Genomic DNA, 16,832 nt, shown 5'->3' with positions numbered 1-16,832 from the left:
GGTGGGCTTTGACTTGCAGCCAGAATCATCCCCATATTTCAGCTCTCATCAAAAATGTCAACAGACCTGAAGCATAAGTCAGTTCATCCCTGTAGTCTGGATCAGGATAAAGGGGAGCAGCAGTGAGCTTAGATATGGGGCTCTTATGCTTTAAAAAGCTGTATGAGTGGGGAAGAGATTTATAAATGGGTAAAATGGCAGATATCATCTTAAGAGCAGGGCAGGGAGGGTGGCTAGAAGGGATGATGTTGCTGGTTGGACTAGTTCTTTATTCATCGTAAGTAAAGCAATCAAAAACTTTTAACCTTTTATCTGAAAAAAAAAATAATAGTAATTTCATGGAAGTTGGTTTAAACCACTAACGATCCTCCTTGAGCCTGAGAGAAGTTAGCCAAAAGATTCTCAAGACCTTTAAAACTATTTTGACACAGTATTGCCTCACTTGTACTTTAAAAAAAAAGAAGACCCCGGCCCTTGGGCTGCATTTTGTCAGAGAACTTAGGCCAGTTGTTGACTTGAATGATGTAGGCAGCAGTTATTCCAGTTCAGGGCAGAGGGAAAACATGGGGCCATTGTAGTGTCATGGTACTTACTGAGCATCAAAAGAGAATTCTGACCTGAGAACTGCTCACTTTTCTTCACCTCCCAGATGTGTGCCTGAAAAACTGAGGAGGTGGGATGAACACATCCAGGAAAACATAGTGCTGGACCACAAAGGCTTTTCTGAGTTTGTGTGTGTCTGTGTGCAAGCAAGTGAACACGTGGGCACGTATCTGCCAGCCTGAACATTCACTTGATTTTCAGATATACTTGCTTACATGGAAAGAAGCTTTCTTGTATAATTGTGAGTAGTTTCCTTTATATTACAGTCCTTCCACTGAAGCTTTTTTAAGCCTTTGTCTCTTTTTGACCAAATTGTTCTAACAGCTTTATTTTCCCATTAGTAGATGATCTTTAAGGTCCCTTCCAACCCAGGCCATTCTACAATTACCACAGTTACCAATGTCATACTTGTTTGAGAAGCTGTGACTTTGAGCTGGGAGAGGACTTTGCCATATGGATTCAGAGCAATTTCCCCAGCTTTCATATATAATTAATGCAGTCGACTCCTTTTGATTTCATGCAGCCAACAGGAACCACATCTGGTGTCACAAGTGCCTGGCAGTCACCAGCACATGGGCACTTGAAGAGGTTGGTGGCCCAGGACAGGTGATGCTGAGTGTGCTGTGACTCCCAGGGGTGGTGGCACAGTGAGGTGACCAGCAGCACTGCTATGGGGATGGAACATTAAAGCTGCCACTCTTGCCAGGTCCCAGCCAGATCTAACATCTGCTGGTGGCCACAAGCCCTGTTGCCATCTCGCAGGACAGACCTGGCTCATTGCACATATTGATTTTTTTTCCTCTCCCTCTCTTTAGCCATTGATCTCCAGACAGACACGTAATCTGGACACAGAAACTGTTGTTCTGACTGTGCATTCCAATTGATCCTGGAGTGGTTGTGCACATGCAGGAGGAGTGGAGCTGAGCAGAGCCCAGCAGGAGCGAGCTGCCTGCTGTTCCCTACCTTCATGGCTGCTCCCATCTTAAGGTCTTTATTAATGCTTAATAGATGGTTCAACACACAGCCAATTGATTTGTATATTGCTAAAGACACAGCCCATTTAATACATCGTTCCTGGGCCTTTTTATCTACAGTATGTGCTATTGATAGGGCTGTCTGTGACGCACTTATAGCCCATTAATAATGCACTGACCACAGACAAGGACAGTATAGAAAACACGATACGTTCTTGCTCATGCTGTTCCTGTCTCTCCCTGCTCAGCATATGGCAGTGGATTTTCACAGGTAAAATGCAAAACAGTTTTACTGACTCATTTATGTCAGCATAAAAAAAAAAATAATTTATTCTCATCCCTCAGTCTGTTGCCCCCAGCCATCCCTTGGATCGTGTGCTGTGGGATTCATTTATTGTTCTATGGTATTACTGCCACACTTTTGGAGGGGGGCAAGGTGGTACCAGCCAGTACTGTAACTACAGCAGGATGGTAAATAGAGCTGGCTGGCATTAGAGCCCAGTGCTGACCCAAGCAGATGTGAAGGGCAACGTGTAACAGGGAAAGCAGAGCCGGTGTTTAACATTGCTGCCCCGTGCATCCCTTCCTTGTCCTCTCTCTGTGCTCCCAGCCTCCACATCGCACCAGGGCTTTCCTGGGGACTTAAATTGTTAATGAGTTTGGGAGTTAACTGGGTTAAAAATGACTCTTTCTAGGATCAGGGGGTCAATAATTGTCAGGGTTGAACAGCCCCTGTCCTGCCTGTGTGCACGTCCTCAAGGTTTGGAGATGTCGATGATGATCAATCCACATTTGGAAGCTGAATTGATACAGATTTCTCAGTACAGCAGCATAAAGTCCTTTCCTTTGGCAGGGTCTGGCGTGTGGGCAGTGAGTTGGGTCTCTACCCCCCATACACAGTGTGGGGGGGTCCTGCTGGAGCAACAATGGTGAGGGGGCAGCACAGCAGGACCAGTGCGGCTGGAACTGAGGGAGAGGCACAGCCCCTGAGGGAGGAAAATCTGCGAAGCTGATGGGCCAGAACAGTGCCAAAGGTCTTTACCATTAGTGATCATCAACTGAAATGCCCAGGGAAGCTGCTCCTGGCTGGGGCAGGTGGGCTGCACAAGCTGTGCAGGGCTGAGCCCTGGGCTGCTACAGGCTTTGCTCGAGCTGCATCTCATCCAGCCCACCCTCCTCTCCACAAACACCCGCTGTGGCAACAAATGCCACATTTCTGGTGTTGTAGGACCAAAAGCTGCTTAAGCTTAAGCCAATTCAGGTTATTTCACACATTATCAAGACCTGGCACCCCTGTGGTTGGAGTCCAGCCCGTTCCCTCTGGACCTGTTCGTGCCTGTGGGCATCATGTGCCCATCACTGTGCCAACCAAAATGATGATGTTGGGTTGCAGAGTCTCATTCTCCAGGAGGAGGGACATGCATCTTCGCTGCAGGTGAGCCAACTCTGAGGAGGGGTGGGGACCAGGTCAGGCTGTGACATTGCATGTGTGTGTACATGTTGTGTGTTTGTACTGGGCACAGGGCTTTATCATCACCAGCCATGCACGAGCTCACTGTGCACACGTTACAGGGCCTTGGTCTGGCAGGGGGTCTGCAAGCCCAGCTATCTCTTCACCACTGGAGACTGATTTATTTTTATCTGTCTGTTTTCTCATGTGTCCAAAGGCTCTCTGCATTCAGATGTTCAGCTCTGTAGCTGCACATAGTTCGCTTTCAGCCCTCCTTCCCTCCCAGGTAATACCCCTGAGTCAAGGTACACTCCCACTGGGACTTGTTTTCTAGATGACCGTGTTCCACATGTGATGGAGAGGGCGAGCAGAAAACATGGACAACTTGGAAAAGAAATCAAATTCTTGTTAACATTAGAAGCATTCAACCTTCACATTTTCAACCCTTTCACACCAAAACCTCCACCAAGCACCAGCCTGCTCTGAGAGAAGCAGGGCCTGAACCACCTTGTCAGAGCCAAACCCACTGAGGTAAAACAGGCTCTTGGGTTCACATGGCTCCAGCTGGCGCTGCCTCCCTCCATCCACTCTTGAAACACGGCAGTTTTCCAAACCCCTGCCCAAAAGCAAAGGCCTGCAGGACATGGACAGGGCGCTGTGCAGCTGTGCAGCCAGATGTGGGACCCCACAGCCACACTCAACACCCCCACGGGTACCCGGCGCTGCTCGGGGCTGGCTCGACCGAAAGCAAAGGAGACGTGGCAAGAGCGAGGGGTCCAGTTCAGAACTCTTTAATACAAGCTTATATTGTTTGTGTTTCTGATTCTCTGTTCTCCCAACATCTGGGGACATTAACCCTCATATGTGTGTGAGCATGTGTATGAAGATATATACAAAATCACACAGTTAAATATTTAAGCATACAAGGTATTATATATTTATATAATATAGAACTTTAGGGTATAGGAATCAACAATGGCAAAATATTTCTGATGAATCTGACATAACTTTTTTTTTTTTTGGAGTGAAACATGACCTGTTTTTGAAAGACCAGAGGAAGTTGTTGCTTATTAAAAGAAAGAGAAAAACCTGTACAAAGAAATTCTGTGAAAATGATTTAAAAAACATCATGAACCAAAAAAAGGACAACTGTTAAAAACTGTATTGAAAAAAAATAAATTAGATGAACAATTGTGTAAATATAAATTAAAAAAGATGACAATCTTAATAAATAAGCTTTACTATTTACATCTTTATATATTGCTTGGAGACTTAAATTAGATCCGTTAAAAACAAACGAACGCAAAATAAAACCCAAAATCGGAGCAGCAAACGTACAGGCGTGAGGTACAGAATTAAGGGTTGAACTGTATTTTGCTTGTTTCTTTTTTTTTTTCTTTTCTCTTTTATACAGTAGACCAGTAGAATTCTTGTGAAAATAGATCCTCAGCACTTCATTGGAGTATTGGTTGACATGGCTTCCAAAAGGTGCCAAGAAAGATTCCATAATAATAATAATAATAACCATAATAATCATAATAATTATAACAATAATAAAAAGATACAATATGATACATAAATATGGAAGAGCAGTTGGTAATATGAATACATTTTTCTCTAGACGAGATCACAGTTTTATTTGTAAATATTACACTGATATATATATAATATTACACACATAATATTATATATATATCATATATATATTTATATATATATTTATATATATAGTACGGCTCAATCCTGCTCCCAGGGAAGTCAACAACAACAACAAAAATCTGTGTTGACTTGATGGGAGCAAAATTCAGCCCATCATCTGCAGACAGGTACGTAATTACAGAGGCCGTACAATGCAAACTCCGCAATGGTTCCAATTCCCTCTTGAATTGCTGGTGAAATGTTTCATTAAAGCCCTGGTTCTTTGCACTCAGAAGATGGAAACTGGTGGCTGAATTGTGGCCTCAGCAAAAGAATGAAAAAAAACCAAAAGACTAAACTAAGCCAGGATGGGAACCAAAGACAACTGGGACTTGTTAGCTCCGTATCTCGACCTAACAGGACTAACACCACCAACAAGTAGCACCAAGACTCCTCATCGAACACCTGAGGCCAACCCAAGGTCTTGTGTGTGGCCTCAGAGGAAGCGATTCTCACTCTTAGTGAATCTTGGATGTGTAGATCCGGTGAAAAGGGGAAAAGTTCAGTTTGCCAAACGAAGACAGAAACAAAACATGAAGCCTCACTTTGCTCCTGCCAAAATGTACTGGGATCTGAACCCCCCAGGTGGCAGGAACAGCCCAACACCAAAACCCTGTTGCCCACATTGACCGTAGCTCCAAGGAAATACATCTTGGGCCACCTGGACCTGCTCCTGCTGATGTTTTGGTCGTGCTCCCACTGAACTCAGTGGTCAAGGTCCTTCAGTGAAAGGGGACTGTCCCCAGGGCTTCAGTGTGCCCAACATATAAGGTCAACTGGAGGCAGGAGCACTGCTGCATCCCCAGCAGGGAGATGGCCTTCCCCACAGTATGGGATGGCATGGAAAAAAACGTAAAGCAAATCTGTTCAGCTGCACCACTGAGACCAAAATGGGGCCCACAACCATGGAGATGCCTGAAGTGCATCTATGCCAGGCACGTGGTCCTCTCCCAGTGGTATGAATGTGCCCATTAACTCTCACTGGGGCCTCCAGGGATCGGGCAGGGGAGGGCAAGATGCTGCCGAAAGGCTGGGAATTTCCACGGCATCCAAAACAGTTCAAAGGCCAAACCGCCAGCTCTGAAACCCCTCTGAGCATCCCAGCCTTGGCTGACTTTCACCCCATCCATGGCTGACTTCACCCCATCCCTTCCTGTCTTTTAGCTTGGCCTCGAATGGAAACAACTGGCTGGAGTGTGGGAAGGGGATGGTTGGCACCCCGCTTCCCACCTTTGGGAATCACCTGTCTGCTCAGGTAGCAGCTTTCTCCTTCCCCACTCACTCCTAGTCTCTCTCAGCTCTCTGGGATTCAGACTGTGCAGTGCTTCTGAGTGCAGTAATTAGAGCACAGTGAAATACTGGTTAAATGCGTTTGTACAGTTGGATAACGTAAAAATAAGCACAAATACACACTTAAAAAAATAATCTGGAAAAAAAAAACAAAACCAAACTCCGCCCCCCTCCCCCTACAAACAACAATATACCAGGGGAAAAACCCCTTAGCCTTAGTTCCTGGATTTATCACAACGCACGAGGAAAACAAAACCAGACAATGTTATAAAACCTCACGGTACTTCTAGGGAAATCTACACTTAGTATCTAGCTCTCTACTCAGCTGGCAGAATCGGTGTTTTCCTTTCAAACACACAAAAATAGGCTTTGCTCTTCTTGGATTTGGATTATGCGGATTTTCTTTTCCTTTTCTCCTTTTTTATGTTTTGTTTTTTTTTTTTTCCTCTTTTATCCCTCTCTGTAAAGCCTCACTTGTTATTTTTTTTCCCCATTTGAATCAGTCGCAGCAAGAAACTTTTGTTGGCTATCGGGCTTTCTTTTTTTCTCTCTCTCTCTTTTTTTTTTTTCCCTTTTTTTTCTTTTTTTTCTTAAACACAGGTAAAACCTAGAACAAACCGACAGTTACAACCAAGTGAAACCGAAACCGGAAGGGAGGTAGCTGGAACCCGATTCCAAGAGTCCTCTGGTGCCATCCTCCTTTCTCAGCCTGGGTGGGACAGCAGAAGATGCAAGAAAAGCAGGAGGACACCAGCTCAGCCCATCTGCCAGAGGGTGGGGAGGGAGAGGGGTAGCAGCTGATCGGAGTTTCCCACCCCACCATGCACCATTCCACCACTTTCCGCTCCAGCTTTCCCTCCCCCTGGCCGTGGACATCGCCCAGAGCCAGGAGCTGGCTGGTGGCCCCAGGTAAGGTGCAGCCCTGGCTCACTATCTGTGACAGAGAAGATCTTGGCACTAATGTGACCTGGACTTTATGAGCAGCTAAATTTCACCATATGAGCACCTCTTCTCTTCCCCCACACTTCTGGTTTGATGTTGCCCTACGCCGCTGACTCAGGGGGTGATGTCCCTCTCAATTCCCACCCACAGTCACGGAGGGTCTTTCCTAAGAGTCCACTGGGCATTTGAAGCCCAAACAATGGTAGATGCTGCAAGGCCATCCAGCTGGCCTTGCCTAAGGTTGGGAGCACAGGGGACAAGAGCTGAGCAGTTTTCTGTGTCCCATGGCTCCCCTATCCACATCCCTCTGGGTGCATGGCACACAGCACCTGAAACACAGAGGGCAAAGCTTTGCCCTAATGGAAAAAAAAAAAAGTCATCGGATTTAACGTGACTCAGAGCAGAACTTTTCCTGCTCCCAGTCCTGTCAGCCCCGTTGGAGGAGATGGACAGTGCCAATATGGTAGTTAGAAAAAAAAAATCAAATAGCAGCATGGAAAGCCTGCCCGTGGGAAAGGGAGTTGGGGCACCCCAGGACTGCAGGAGTGAAGCTGAGGTGGGAGGCTGTGCTGATGAGAAGCCACCGACTCCCTTGAGCTGAGAAGGTCTCCAGCTCGGCGAGAAGGGGCTGGCCCTGGCTGGCCTGAGGGGCTCAGCTGGCCCCGAGCTCCTGGGAGCCCACAGCAGCAAGTGGCAATAATGCCTGTACAGACCTGTCTCTCCTGGGCACTGTGCAGGGTGGGAGAAGCAGATGGGGAATCTCCTCCATGCTGAGCTCTGTAACTGGGAAAGGCGTTTTCAGGATGCATGCAGGACCTGAACTGAGGCTCCCTGCCAGGGTGAAACCCAGGTGGGGTGGAGAGGGGAGATCATGCCCAGATGCTTCAGGCATTGAGGACATGATGCTTTGGCAGCCTGAAAGCCTTTTGGGGTTGTGAGCTCTTCTCATGGGCTGGATGGCACATGAACAAACTGCCCACAAAAAAAGGGAGGGTGAAGGGACCAGAAGAGAACAGCAACCTTTCCACAGTTATTTACTTCAAACGTTAGATGGCAAGGGGTAAAAGTAGAGTTTATGCCACTGTTCTCTACACTAGAGGATGCTCAGTCTGACTCCATGGAAAGAGCCCTGATCCCACTGCACCTCCCTTTCCAATACACCCCTGCATGGTGGGGGTAGAGCCATCCACACAGCTCCCATGGCCAGGCCTTCTCCAGGAATAACTAGAGCTTCCCAACAGACAGCTCCTCATCTTCTTACAACAATCACCTCTCCAGGCCTCTGCATTTTAGTTCTTGAGATTCATCTCTGGTTTATTCCAATAGAAACAACCCCAACAGTGGGTATCAAGAGCCTGGTTCCTTGCACCTACCACTCTTATCAGTTTTCCATTTCTAGCTCTCCTACCCATTTTTACATTCATCTCCATGAGCCAAATGACCCCTCCCCTTACCCTTCTGCCTTGCCCCAGTGCCTAAATGTTCAATCAAGTAGGAGTAGGGAAAAATCTTTCCAACCTGTCCTTACCTAGTAGACTGTAAAAGTCAGGAGAGTCCCAAGGAACAGACAGACCCAACACTTTGGAAGGATGCTCTTTCGGATGTGTGTTCTTCCTAGCAGGAGCTGGAAACAGCAGATACATGCCCAAGCCACACTGGAAAGATCTCTGGGATTTCCATGGGATGGGTTGTAGCAGCAGTGGCAGCACTAGATGCCCTGGGCATCTCAGTGCCTCTGTGTGATGAACCCTGTGATGAAAAGAATCACCAAGGATCTGGCACAACATGTTCCCCTCTGGACTGAAACAGGAGGATGGCAGGGAAGTGTGAGGTCTGCTGCAGCTAATGCCCTTCGTTCTGGAAGATTACAAGCAGCTAAGCTCCTGGTCTGTCAAAAGGGTCTGACACGCTGCCCTGGCAGCTTAATACTGACAAATATGGCCAAAATTCTAATACTATCTCCTATGATCCTTCCCCCATGGCATGTGTCTCCTCCTCTTCCCCTCTCCTGAAAAAACAGGAGCGTGAAGCAGTTGTCAGATAGAGACCACCGTAAGAGTGGGGTGGGGGAGGTCTCGAGAACCACTTGGCTGGGTGGAGACCAGAAAGCAGATTTCTTTGGCTGGCTGGTGTCCTTTTTTCTTGCCCCAATGCTGAGGAAGAGACCAGAGGGTTTGAAAGGCAGGTTGTAGGTAAGCTTTAAGGCAGACTGTTTGGTTGCATGGGGTTGTTTTTCACCCTGTCCTGACACAGTAAGGATACTAGTTGAATGGGACATAGCAGCAGGAGTAGCAGCAGCAGACATGCTCAAATGACAAGTGCGGGCGCGAGTTACCCTCTCTGCTCCTCAGAAGCAATCATCCATCCACATTCCTCAATGCCAGTCCTTAGACTCCCCACTCCCTGACTCCACCATGGGACCACCTGCCCATCTCCGCACAGAAACGCCCCAGAAGCCCTTCAGGCTACAAGGGGGCTTTTTGTTGGCTTTTTGAGGGCAGCAGGGGGAGAAGGAGGAGCTGTACAGAAAGGCCACTGCAGTCTGCTGAGCTCCCTGGCTGGAAGTAGCATTCCTGTGAGGAGCAGCTGCATCCCACATCTCGAGCTGGCTGGGCGTCTGGCAGGTCACTTGCCCAGAGGCCCAGCCCTGTGGAGATCCTACCCCAACCTCAGTGCCCCGAGCATGTGATACCTTGGCATTCAGCATCAGAAAAGGCTCAGCTTGGAGTCCTCCAAGAGCACAGCCTCTCCCATGAATGGTCTGAGTTGTGAGTGCTGGGGAGGGGAAAGTGTTTTTGCGTTGATCATAATCTCTCACTCTTTCTCTCTTTCTCTACTTATTTCTATAAATATGTGTACATAAATAGTTTGTTTCTCGCCTTGAATCTAGATATGAACTGTTCAAATTAGGTGGGCATAACATGCTGTTTTGATACATGAAAGTCTTCTCGACTTGACTCTTGGTTGGTTGTTTCTCGTCATCACTATTTAAGATATAGTTAATACATGAACCCCTACTTTAGTTCTCCTTGGACAAAAATTAAAGGCAGACTGGTTGAATTCTAAGGGTCCCTGGTGCAGAAACGCCATCCAGTTGAGCAGCTAAATGTTAAAAACGATACCAAAAGGGATGTGGTGTCTCTCCTAGCCTGCCTTGAGCAGTGTGGTCCTCCATTCCACGTCGCTTGGCATTACCCAAGACTGAAGCCACGGAGGTCTTTCTGGTTGTGCTCTTGGGCGTTGGGGTCCCGGCAAGCACACTCTCCTTGTAGGTCACAGGACATAGGAAATGGTGTAACCTGGGGAAGGGAGACAAAGACACAAAGACATGAAGGAGGGAACACACCTACAGCAGCCTGGAGAACAAACGAGACCTCTGGAGTGAAATCTTCAGAGATCAGCTGCAACCTTCAGCTATGTTACTTTTTTACAGTGATTTATGTTAGTGCTGGCTGGTGGTACACCTAGGCCTCAGGTGAACTACCTGTCTATATGAAAGGCTGTGAAAAGAAGAACCTGGTCAACCTGTCAGCATATACTCCCTTCACAGTTCCCATCAAGCACAAGAACACAACTGGCTGAGGAGACAGGTACTTCTCAGGCAACTCTGGGGCTTTTTGGGGTACCTACCACAGTGCTTGGTCACATTACAGCACCAGCTTCTGAAAGCTAGACTTACCCAAATGGCTGCAAACACTAAAGCACAGCAAGGTTACAAACCCTCATCTCACATGACCAAAACAGATGCTCACCAAACACTGCTGGGTCTGGCAGGTCCCAACTCCAGCCCCTCTGTAGCACTTCTACTCACCTCCAGCATGGGGGCTTTGGGGAACCCTACTCCTGGGACATAATCTCCCCTCTGTAGGGCATCATTCTACAGAAGGGCCCTGTGGCTTGGGTGCTGCTGCCATGCCTAACTCCATTTGTGCATTTAACTGTGGATGTTCTTGGTTTCAATTCCTTAGGAATGGAACCAAACACTATCTTGCAGATCAGTGGAGTCCAGCAGAGACTTCTCTGAACACCTCTCGTGTTTGAGGTCAGGAGATGCAGCTAAGGGGCACTGAGGAACTGCAAAGGAATGCAATGAGATGCTGCTACGTGCACTGGCTGTCATCTATCCATGATCCCTCTGGATAAGCATGAGAAGGAGCTGAAACATTACCCTGCAATGCCTAGCTAGTGAAAGTTGATTTTGGCCTGTTGCATCATAGTATTTACCTGAAAAATAGGAGGTGGTGGTGGAACAGTGTCTCACTTGCCCTGAAGTGAATTCCCAAGAATTTCTCCCATCTGCACAGAGCAAATGAGCTCATTCCCTTCCTTTACACCCCTTCCAAGGCAGTGCCACAACCTGCTCCAATGTTCACGGTGAGGGCTGCACTCGCGCGCTCCGTCTGCCTCCCTTGGCTCTGCTGCCACACGTTCACTCTCTCTTTCATAAACACTTTCTCCAGGCTATGAAGCCTGAGTCTGCCTGTTCCCTGTGTATCACCCACAGCACATCTAGGAATGTGGACCCAGCACCGTGCTGTCATCTCCACCTAGACCTTCCACACGTGTCCCTGCACGTCCAACGTGTCTTTCTCCTGACGCGCACAAGAACGGGAAGGAGGGGTGTGGAGCTTCGTTTCACAACTGGGGAGCCTAAGGCAGGGACATGCTGACAGAGACATTAAATAGCCAAGGCTCATCACCAAATCAGGGCTTAGAGAGCCTCCTCCCTCTGCTTCTGACTTCATTCACACAAGACGTGGCCCTCCAGGTAGAACAGGGTGATGGCTCTTCATCACGGCCTTGGAGACTTGTGAACTAAATAACCAACCGCTGAATAATCTGAATCTACAAACTGCACTAATGTGGAGGTTGCAAAGAGAAGAGATAGTCCAAAAAGTTAAAAGCAAATGAATTCAAATAATTGGCAACTAAGTAAGCTTATAAACTGCAGAAAACAATAGGAGCTTAAGGGTCACTTGATCCAACAGAAGCCAGCCCGAGCAGGACTGTCTCGTATCACAGTGTTATGAATATTCTTAGATAGGAAAACAGAGAAGTCTGCAAACAATGGGGTTTGGGGAGGAGGCTGAGGAGGGTTTGTTTAATGACTGAATTAAAATACTGGAAACAAAAAAGAAAAGATACATGAAAAAAAATTGAGTTTTTCTGTTCACTGTAGAAGGAAACATTTTGGTTTCGATTATCTACTGCATTTCAGGTTTGACCTTTCCCTTCAAGACAAACAAATAAAAAAGACTATTTCACAGCAAACATTATGTCTTCAAATAAAAACCTGTTTCACTTAGAAAATGCTCAAACAAAATGTTTAAATATGTCTAGAGTTTCCTGCTCTTTTTATTTTTTCACTGATTCATTCAGTTCAGTCTACATTTGGCAATGATTTTGACTTAGAAAATCCTCCCTGTTGTACAAGGAAGCTACTGGTTGGAGGTGAGACCTGGGACCCTGATTCCTTCATTTGTCTTCATCAAGCTTTTTCCTCTCCCTGGCCTGGATTCACTGTGTTTTTCTGTCACAGCCTGACAAAGGTGATTAAGTGGCCTTTTCATTCAAAGGGGAGACAGGGAAGGTGGATCCACCCTTTGCACTGAACACAGGACACCCAATTCAGGCAGTTCAGTAAAGTGGCTGACATTAGTCCTGACAGCCTACTGCACTTCATCTCTGCTGCTGTCCATGCTTAAGTGGGACATGTTGGAGGCACAAAGATCCCAGACATGCTCCCAGTTCACCTGCAGGAACATCAGAGCTAAGAGGGAAAGATAGCCCTGCATGGCTGTGTCTCCAAATGACCAGCTCGTGTTCCCCTCACCTCCTCTGTGGGCTGTGTTCAAACAGTGGCCACAGACACCCAAACTGGCATGAGTTTGCTGTTGCCTGAAGTGATCTACCTCCTTCATTCCTTCTCCTCCCATTTCTCCTTGTGAGTCCCTTGTTTTCCCCTGGGCTTTCCTACAGCTCACCCTAAGCCTGTGCTCAGCACTGGGGTGACCTGAAAAGGTGTATGTTCAAGACTGGATCCCCACTGCATTACAACCAACTCCTGGTGAGATGGAGCCACTAGAGAAGAAATGTCTTGCTGTGTGTTGTCCTCCTGGAAGCCCCTGGTCTCCTAATAGCGGTCATGGACAGAAGAGCAGAAGCTTTCTCTCTGAAGCAGAGCTGTGGCCCCAGGAGCAGACAGCTCTGTGGCTCAGCAGCAGCTCCCAGCAGTGGGTAGCCTGAGTGTAGGAGGGTTTCTTCCTGATCAGATCAGTCTTATTCACTTTATGTCCCTTATGGAGGCTTTTTATGCAATTCGATTTTTACAGTGCTATTGTCCAGATAGATGAATTGTTTTGTCTTATGGCACTGAGCTCCAGAGATCAGTTTTCTATTATGTGAAAAGGCAGAGATTTCTATGAGCACAGCCACAGTTATATTAGACACGACAAAATTCTCCAAACACTTCACAGTAATGCAGGGTTTCCACTTTAAACAACATTTACAACAAATACACATTTGAGTTCCCTGAGGACCTGATTTCCATAGGTATTTAGGGAATCTAACCCACACACAGAATCCAGCGGGACTGTCAGAAGTACCCAGCTCAGAGAAAATGTAAAACCCCTTAGAAGAAGGACTGTCTATTGCCTTGGGCTCACACAGTGACAGCCCTCTGGAGTGCACAACCATGAATAAAGCTGCTGGATGTGCTAGAAATAATAAATGCTGAACCTTTTGCTGAATGATAGCCCATTTAGGTGTGGAGCCCAGATATACATACTCCAAGATTAACTGCCTATTTTCTTTTTAAATAGGTCTGTGAAAGCCCAACTCATTAACAGAATATATTACCTGCATTGAAATTCCCAGATATACCCATTGTAGAGCCAGTAGTAAGGAATCAGCTCCTCTTCCTTCCACCTGCCAAGCCCTGCATTTCACCTACATTTATCTCCCTGAAAACCTGGCAAATACCTTGGAGGGCAGGAAGAAAAAGATAAAAATTAAGCTTACAGCCTGGATTGGACATTTCATGCAGTAGTGCAAGATACTGTACCCTCAGACTAACTAAAATAGGTTGAAAAAGGCATAACTGAAGAACACAGCTCCACATGCCTACATGTACCCCCCTACACACACACACATCTCCTGGAGATGATCCAGAACAGCCATGGAGTGGATGGACAGCACTCAAGGGGATGTGAGTCACCCCAGAACCACACTGGACCACAGACCTATCCATCATCAAGAGAAAACAGACATGACTTACATCATGCCCATCACCCAGAGCGTGCAGGGCACCCTGCTCTGAACCCAGAGGAGCAAGGACAGCAGGTGGATGAGGGGTTGGGCAGGAGGATGGCATGGATGTCCTGGGTGTAATGCACAGGAGATCCAAGACACCATCACCTCAATCAGCTCACCACCCGTGCTGCACGGGGCATGAACCCAGACTTCATTCTCCACCAAGGCATGGGAGCCCTAAGCATCCTCTCCCACCCCAAACAATAAGACCTTGGATAAAACCCAAGCTGCCTCTTGGAAACAGGGCTGGATTTGTCCTGGATGACATGCTGCCAACTATGGGAACAAAGACAAAGATACAACAGACCAGCACAGAACTAGGATCCGGGTCATGGAATGAGTGAGAGGTCACAACTCCTCGCTACACGCATCTATCTGAAGAGGCTGGTGACATCCCAAGGCAGATCCCTGCTGAGAAAGGCCAGTCCATAGGGAAATGGTGGGAATGTTGACAGGAGAAATCCCAGACAGGTACAGGGAGGGATGGGAAACAGCTCTGCAAAGGCTGGAAGCTCGTCCCCGACAGAGGCTGGTATCAGGCTGACCTGGCTGTGCCTCCTACTCAGCACCTGGGGTTGGCTCACAGCAGCACCAGGGCAGGCAGGATTGGTCCCTGGGAGGGGGGGAGGGCTGCAAAGTGTTGGGAAACAGCCTGTTGTTAGATTTCAGCCCTGAAGTGTTTGCGAAATCTCCCAGACAGGCCTAACTGGTGCTACAGAGGGTGCAGCACAGGCACAGCCTCCGCGGGCAGCGTGGCCTGTGAGATAAGTGTGGCACCCTGTGCTGAGTGTCACAGCCCTGCACCTCCCAGAGCCTCACAGCTCAAACAACAGGCAGTATTCTGTTCCCTGACAAGGCCCTTGTGGGACAAAAATGCATCTTGTAAGGGTCTTCTCAGTGTTTTTTGGCATTGAGGTCACCAGTTTGAGATAACGGACAAGGAGCGAGCCCCCTTTTAACTCTGGGTGCTGGTATGCAGGTTCACACCTAGGGCACTGCTCCAGAGGGCCTGGGAAAGGCAAAGACAGAGCTGGCAGGAAACCCCCTCTCCATGCAGCACATGCAGTTCTAAAAGCTTGAATTTTTGTTAACTGCTCCACCATAAACCGAGCCTTCTCCCACCGAAACCAGCAAACGTGGTGTATCAAGATGCAGCTCAGCTGAACCCAACAGATGCTCCGCTCTCTCCGTCGTGTGTAAATTGGGAGCAGCCTCGCCAGAACCAGTGGAAGCAGGATGGCCCAAGGCCAGCAGGGATTCCCGGGAAAGCCCTGCCCGCATGGATCCCCGCATCCCCGCCTGCCCGCTGAGCAGAGCGAGGGAGCCCGTGTGCCAAACCACATGGAGCTCAGTTGCTCAGCAATCAGCTGTGCTTCCTACCCTCGTGCTACTGATTGTGCAAACATGAATGTAATTAGTCTAAATAATCACCAAAGATTTAATAGGAGCCAGACCACCCAGAGGCCAAATAGCTGGCGGTGGAGCAGGGAAGGTTTGTTCGCTGGTTTTTGTAACACTTGCTAATGAAGTGAGGTCGGATAGCAAAGCAAACACCCTCCACTAGCACATCCCCTGGGAACGCCGTATGTTGTGGGAAGCCCCATGTCCCTTGAAGCCAAGAACGTTCTCTCTCAGGATAGGCAACATGTGCTACTACCATCACTGCTTTTAATTTATTGCCGCCTGGAAAGCCTCCCTGAACGATTATGAAACCAAGCTTTGAGCCCCAAAATAAGCTCCCATTCCAACCCATCCTGACTGAAAACGCTCCTCACATGGCAAACAGCTACAGCCTGAGACCAACAGCTCGTGGGGAAGCGATTTCACCCACACATCGGGGTGAACCAGCGTGCTTGGAGTGCTCAGCCGCTTCCAGAGGCATGAAGCAACACTCCACATTGTATCCTTCCTTCCTCCCTGCTCACCCACCATTCATTGTATCTCCCCTGCTAATTATAGAGCTGACAAACACACCCAGCTGGGGACATTCAAGTTGTTGGGAGCAGCACTGGAGCATCACTTCTTCTGGATAAGCAGACTTTCCTCAGCCGGGGTGGTCACTTAGGCTGCTAATGGCAGCAACTGCCTCAAAACCATGTTCTGTGAACAAAGTAAGATCTGAGATTCTCCAACACAGGTCTGTGTTGCAGTTAGAGAGTTGGGAGAAGGCACTTATTTCTCCAAGAAGAGGTTATTTCTGTTGGCTTAGGGGTAGGAGTGCAGCAAACCTCCCTCTTTTCTGGGGAGACAGGGACAGCCTTTGGAAATCCCTGCTGGAGCCAGCAGCAGCCCCTCAGTTCAAAGCTCCTTTCTTTAGGCCTTGAATTCTCGGCCATAAAGGCTCTGAAGAGGTTTTGATAACTCGCCTATCTTTTAGATAAGGAAAGCTTTGGATGAATCCCACACGGCCCTCTATCTACCACAAGTCCTCATTTGTTTTCCGCCAAGGCACTCGCTGGTTTTCCTCTCCAAGGTGTTGGGCAGAAATGTCAAGAGGCTGAAGGGACGGGACAGTTTTTCTCTTTTTTTTCTAAGTGCTGTGGGGCAAAGCAGTTGAGGGAAAA

At 47.9% G+C, this 16,832-nt stretch overlaps 1 protein-coding gene across 2 annotated transcripts in view; it reads right to left on the bottom strand.

The window, feature by feature from the left end:
* Positions 1 to 4,035: 4,035 nt before the first annotated feature.
* Positions 4,036 to 16,832, bottom strand: part of PAPPA (pappalysin 1) — a 182,032-nt gene continuing 169,235 nt past the window's right edge. For both annotated transcript variants that reach the window (XM_027687758.1, XM_027687759.1), the window contains exon 22: positions 4,036 to 10,256. In XM_027687758.1, coding sequence (XP_027543559.1) covers positions 10,149 to 10,256 — 108 coding nt within the window. In that variant the 3' untranslated portion in view covers positions 4,036 to 10,148. The remainder of the gene's footprint in view (positions 10,257 to 16,832) is intronic.

The sequence above is a fragment of the Neopelma chrysocephalum genome, unplaced genomic scaffold (assembly GCF_003984885.1).
Source record: "Neopelma chrysocephalum unplaced genomic scaffold, ASM398488v2 Primary Assembly neopelma1_74, whole genome shotgun sequence".
NCBI lineage: Eukaryota > Metazoa > Chordata > Aves > Passeriformes > Pipridae > Neopelma > Neopelma chrysocephalum.
This window is presented reverse-complemented; position numbering and strand designations above follow the sequence as displayed.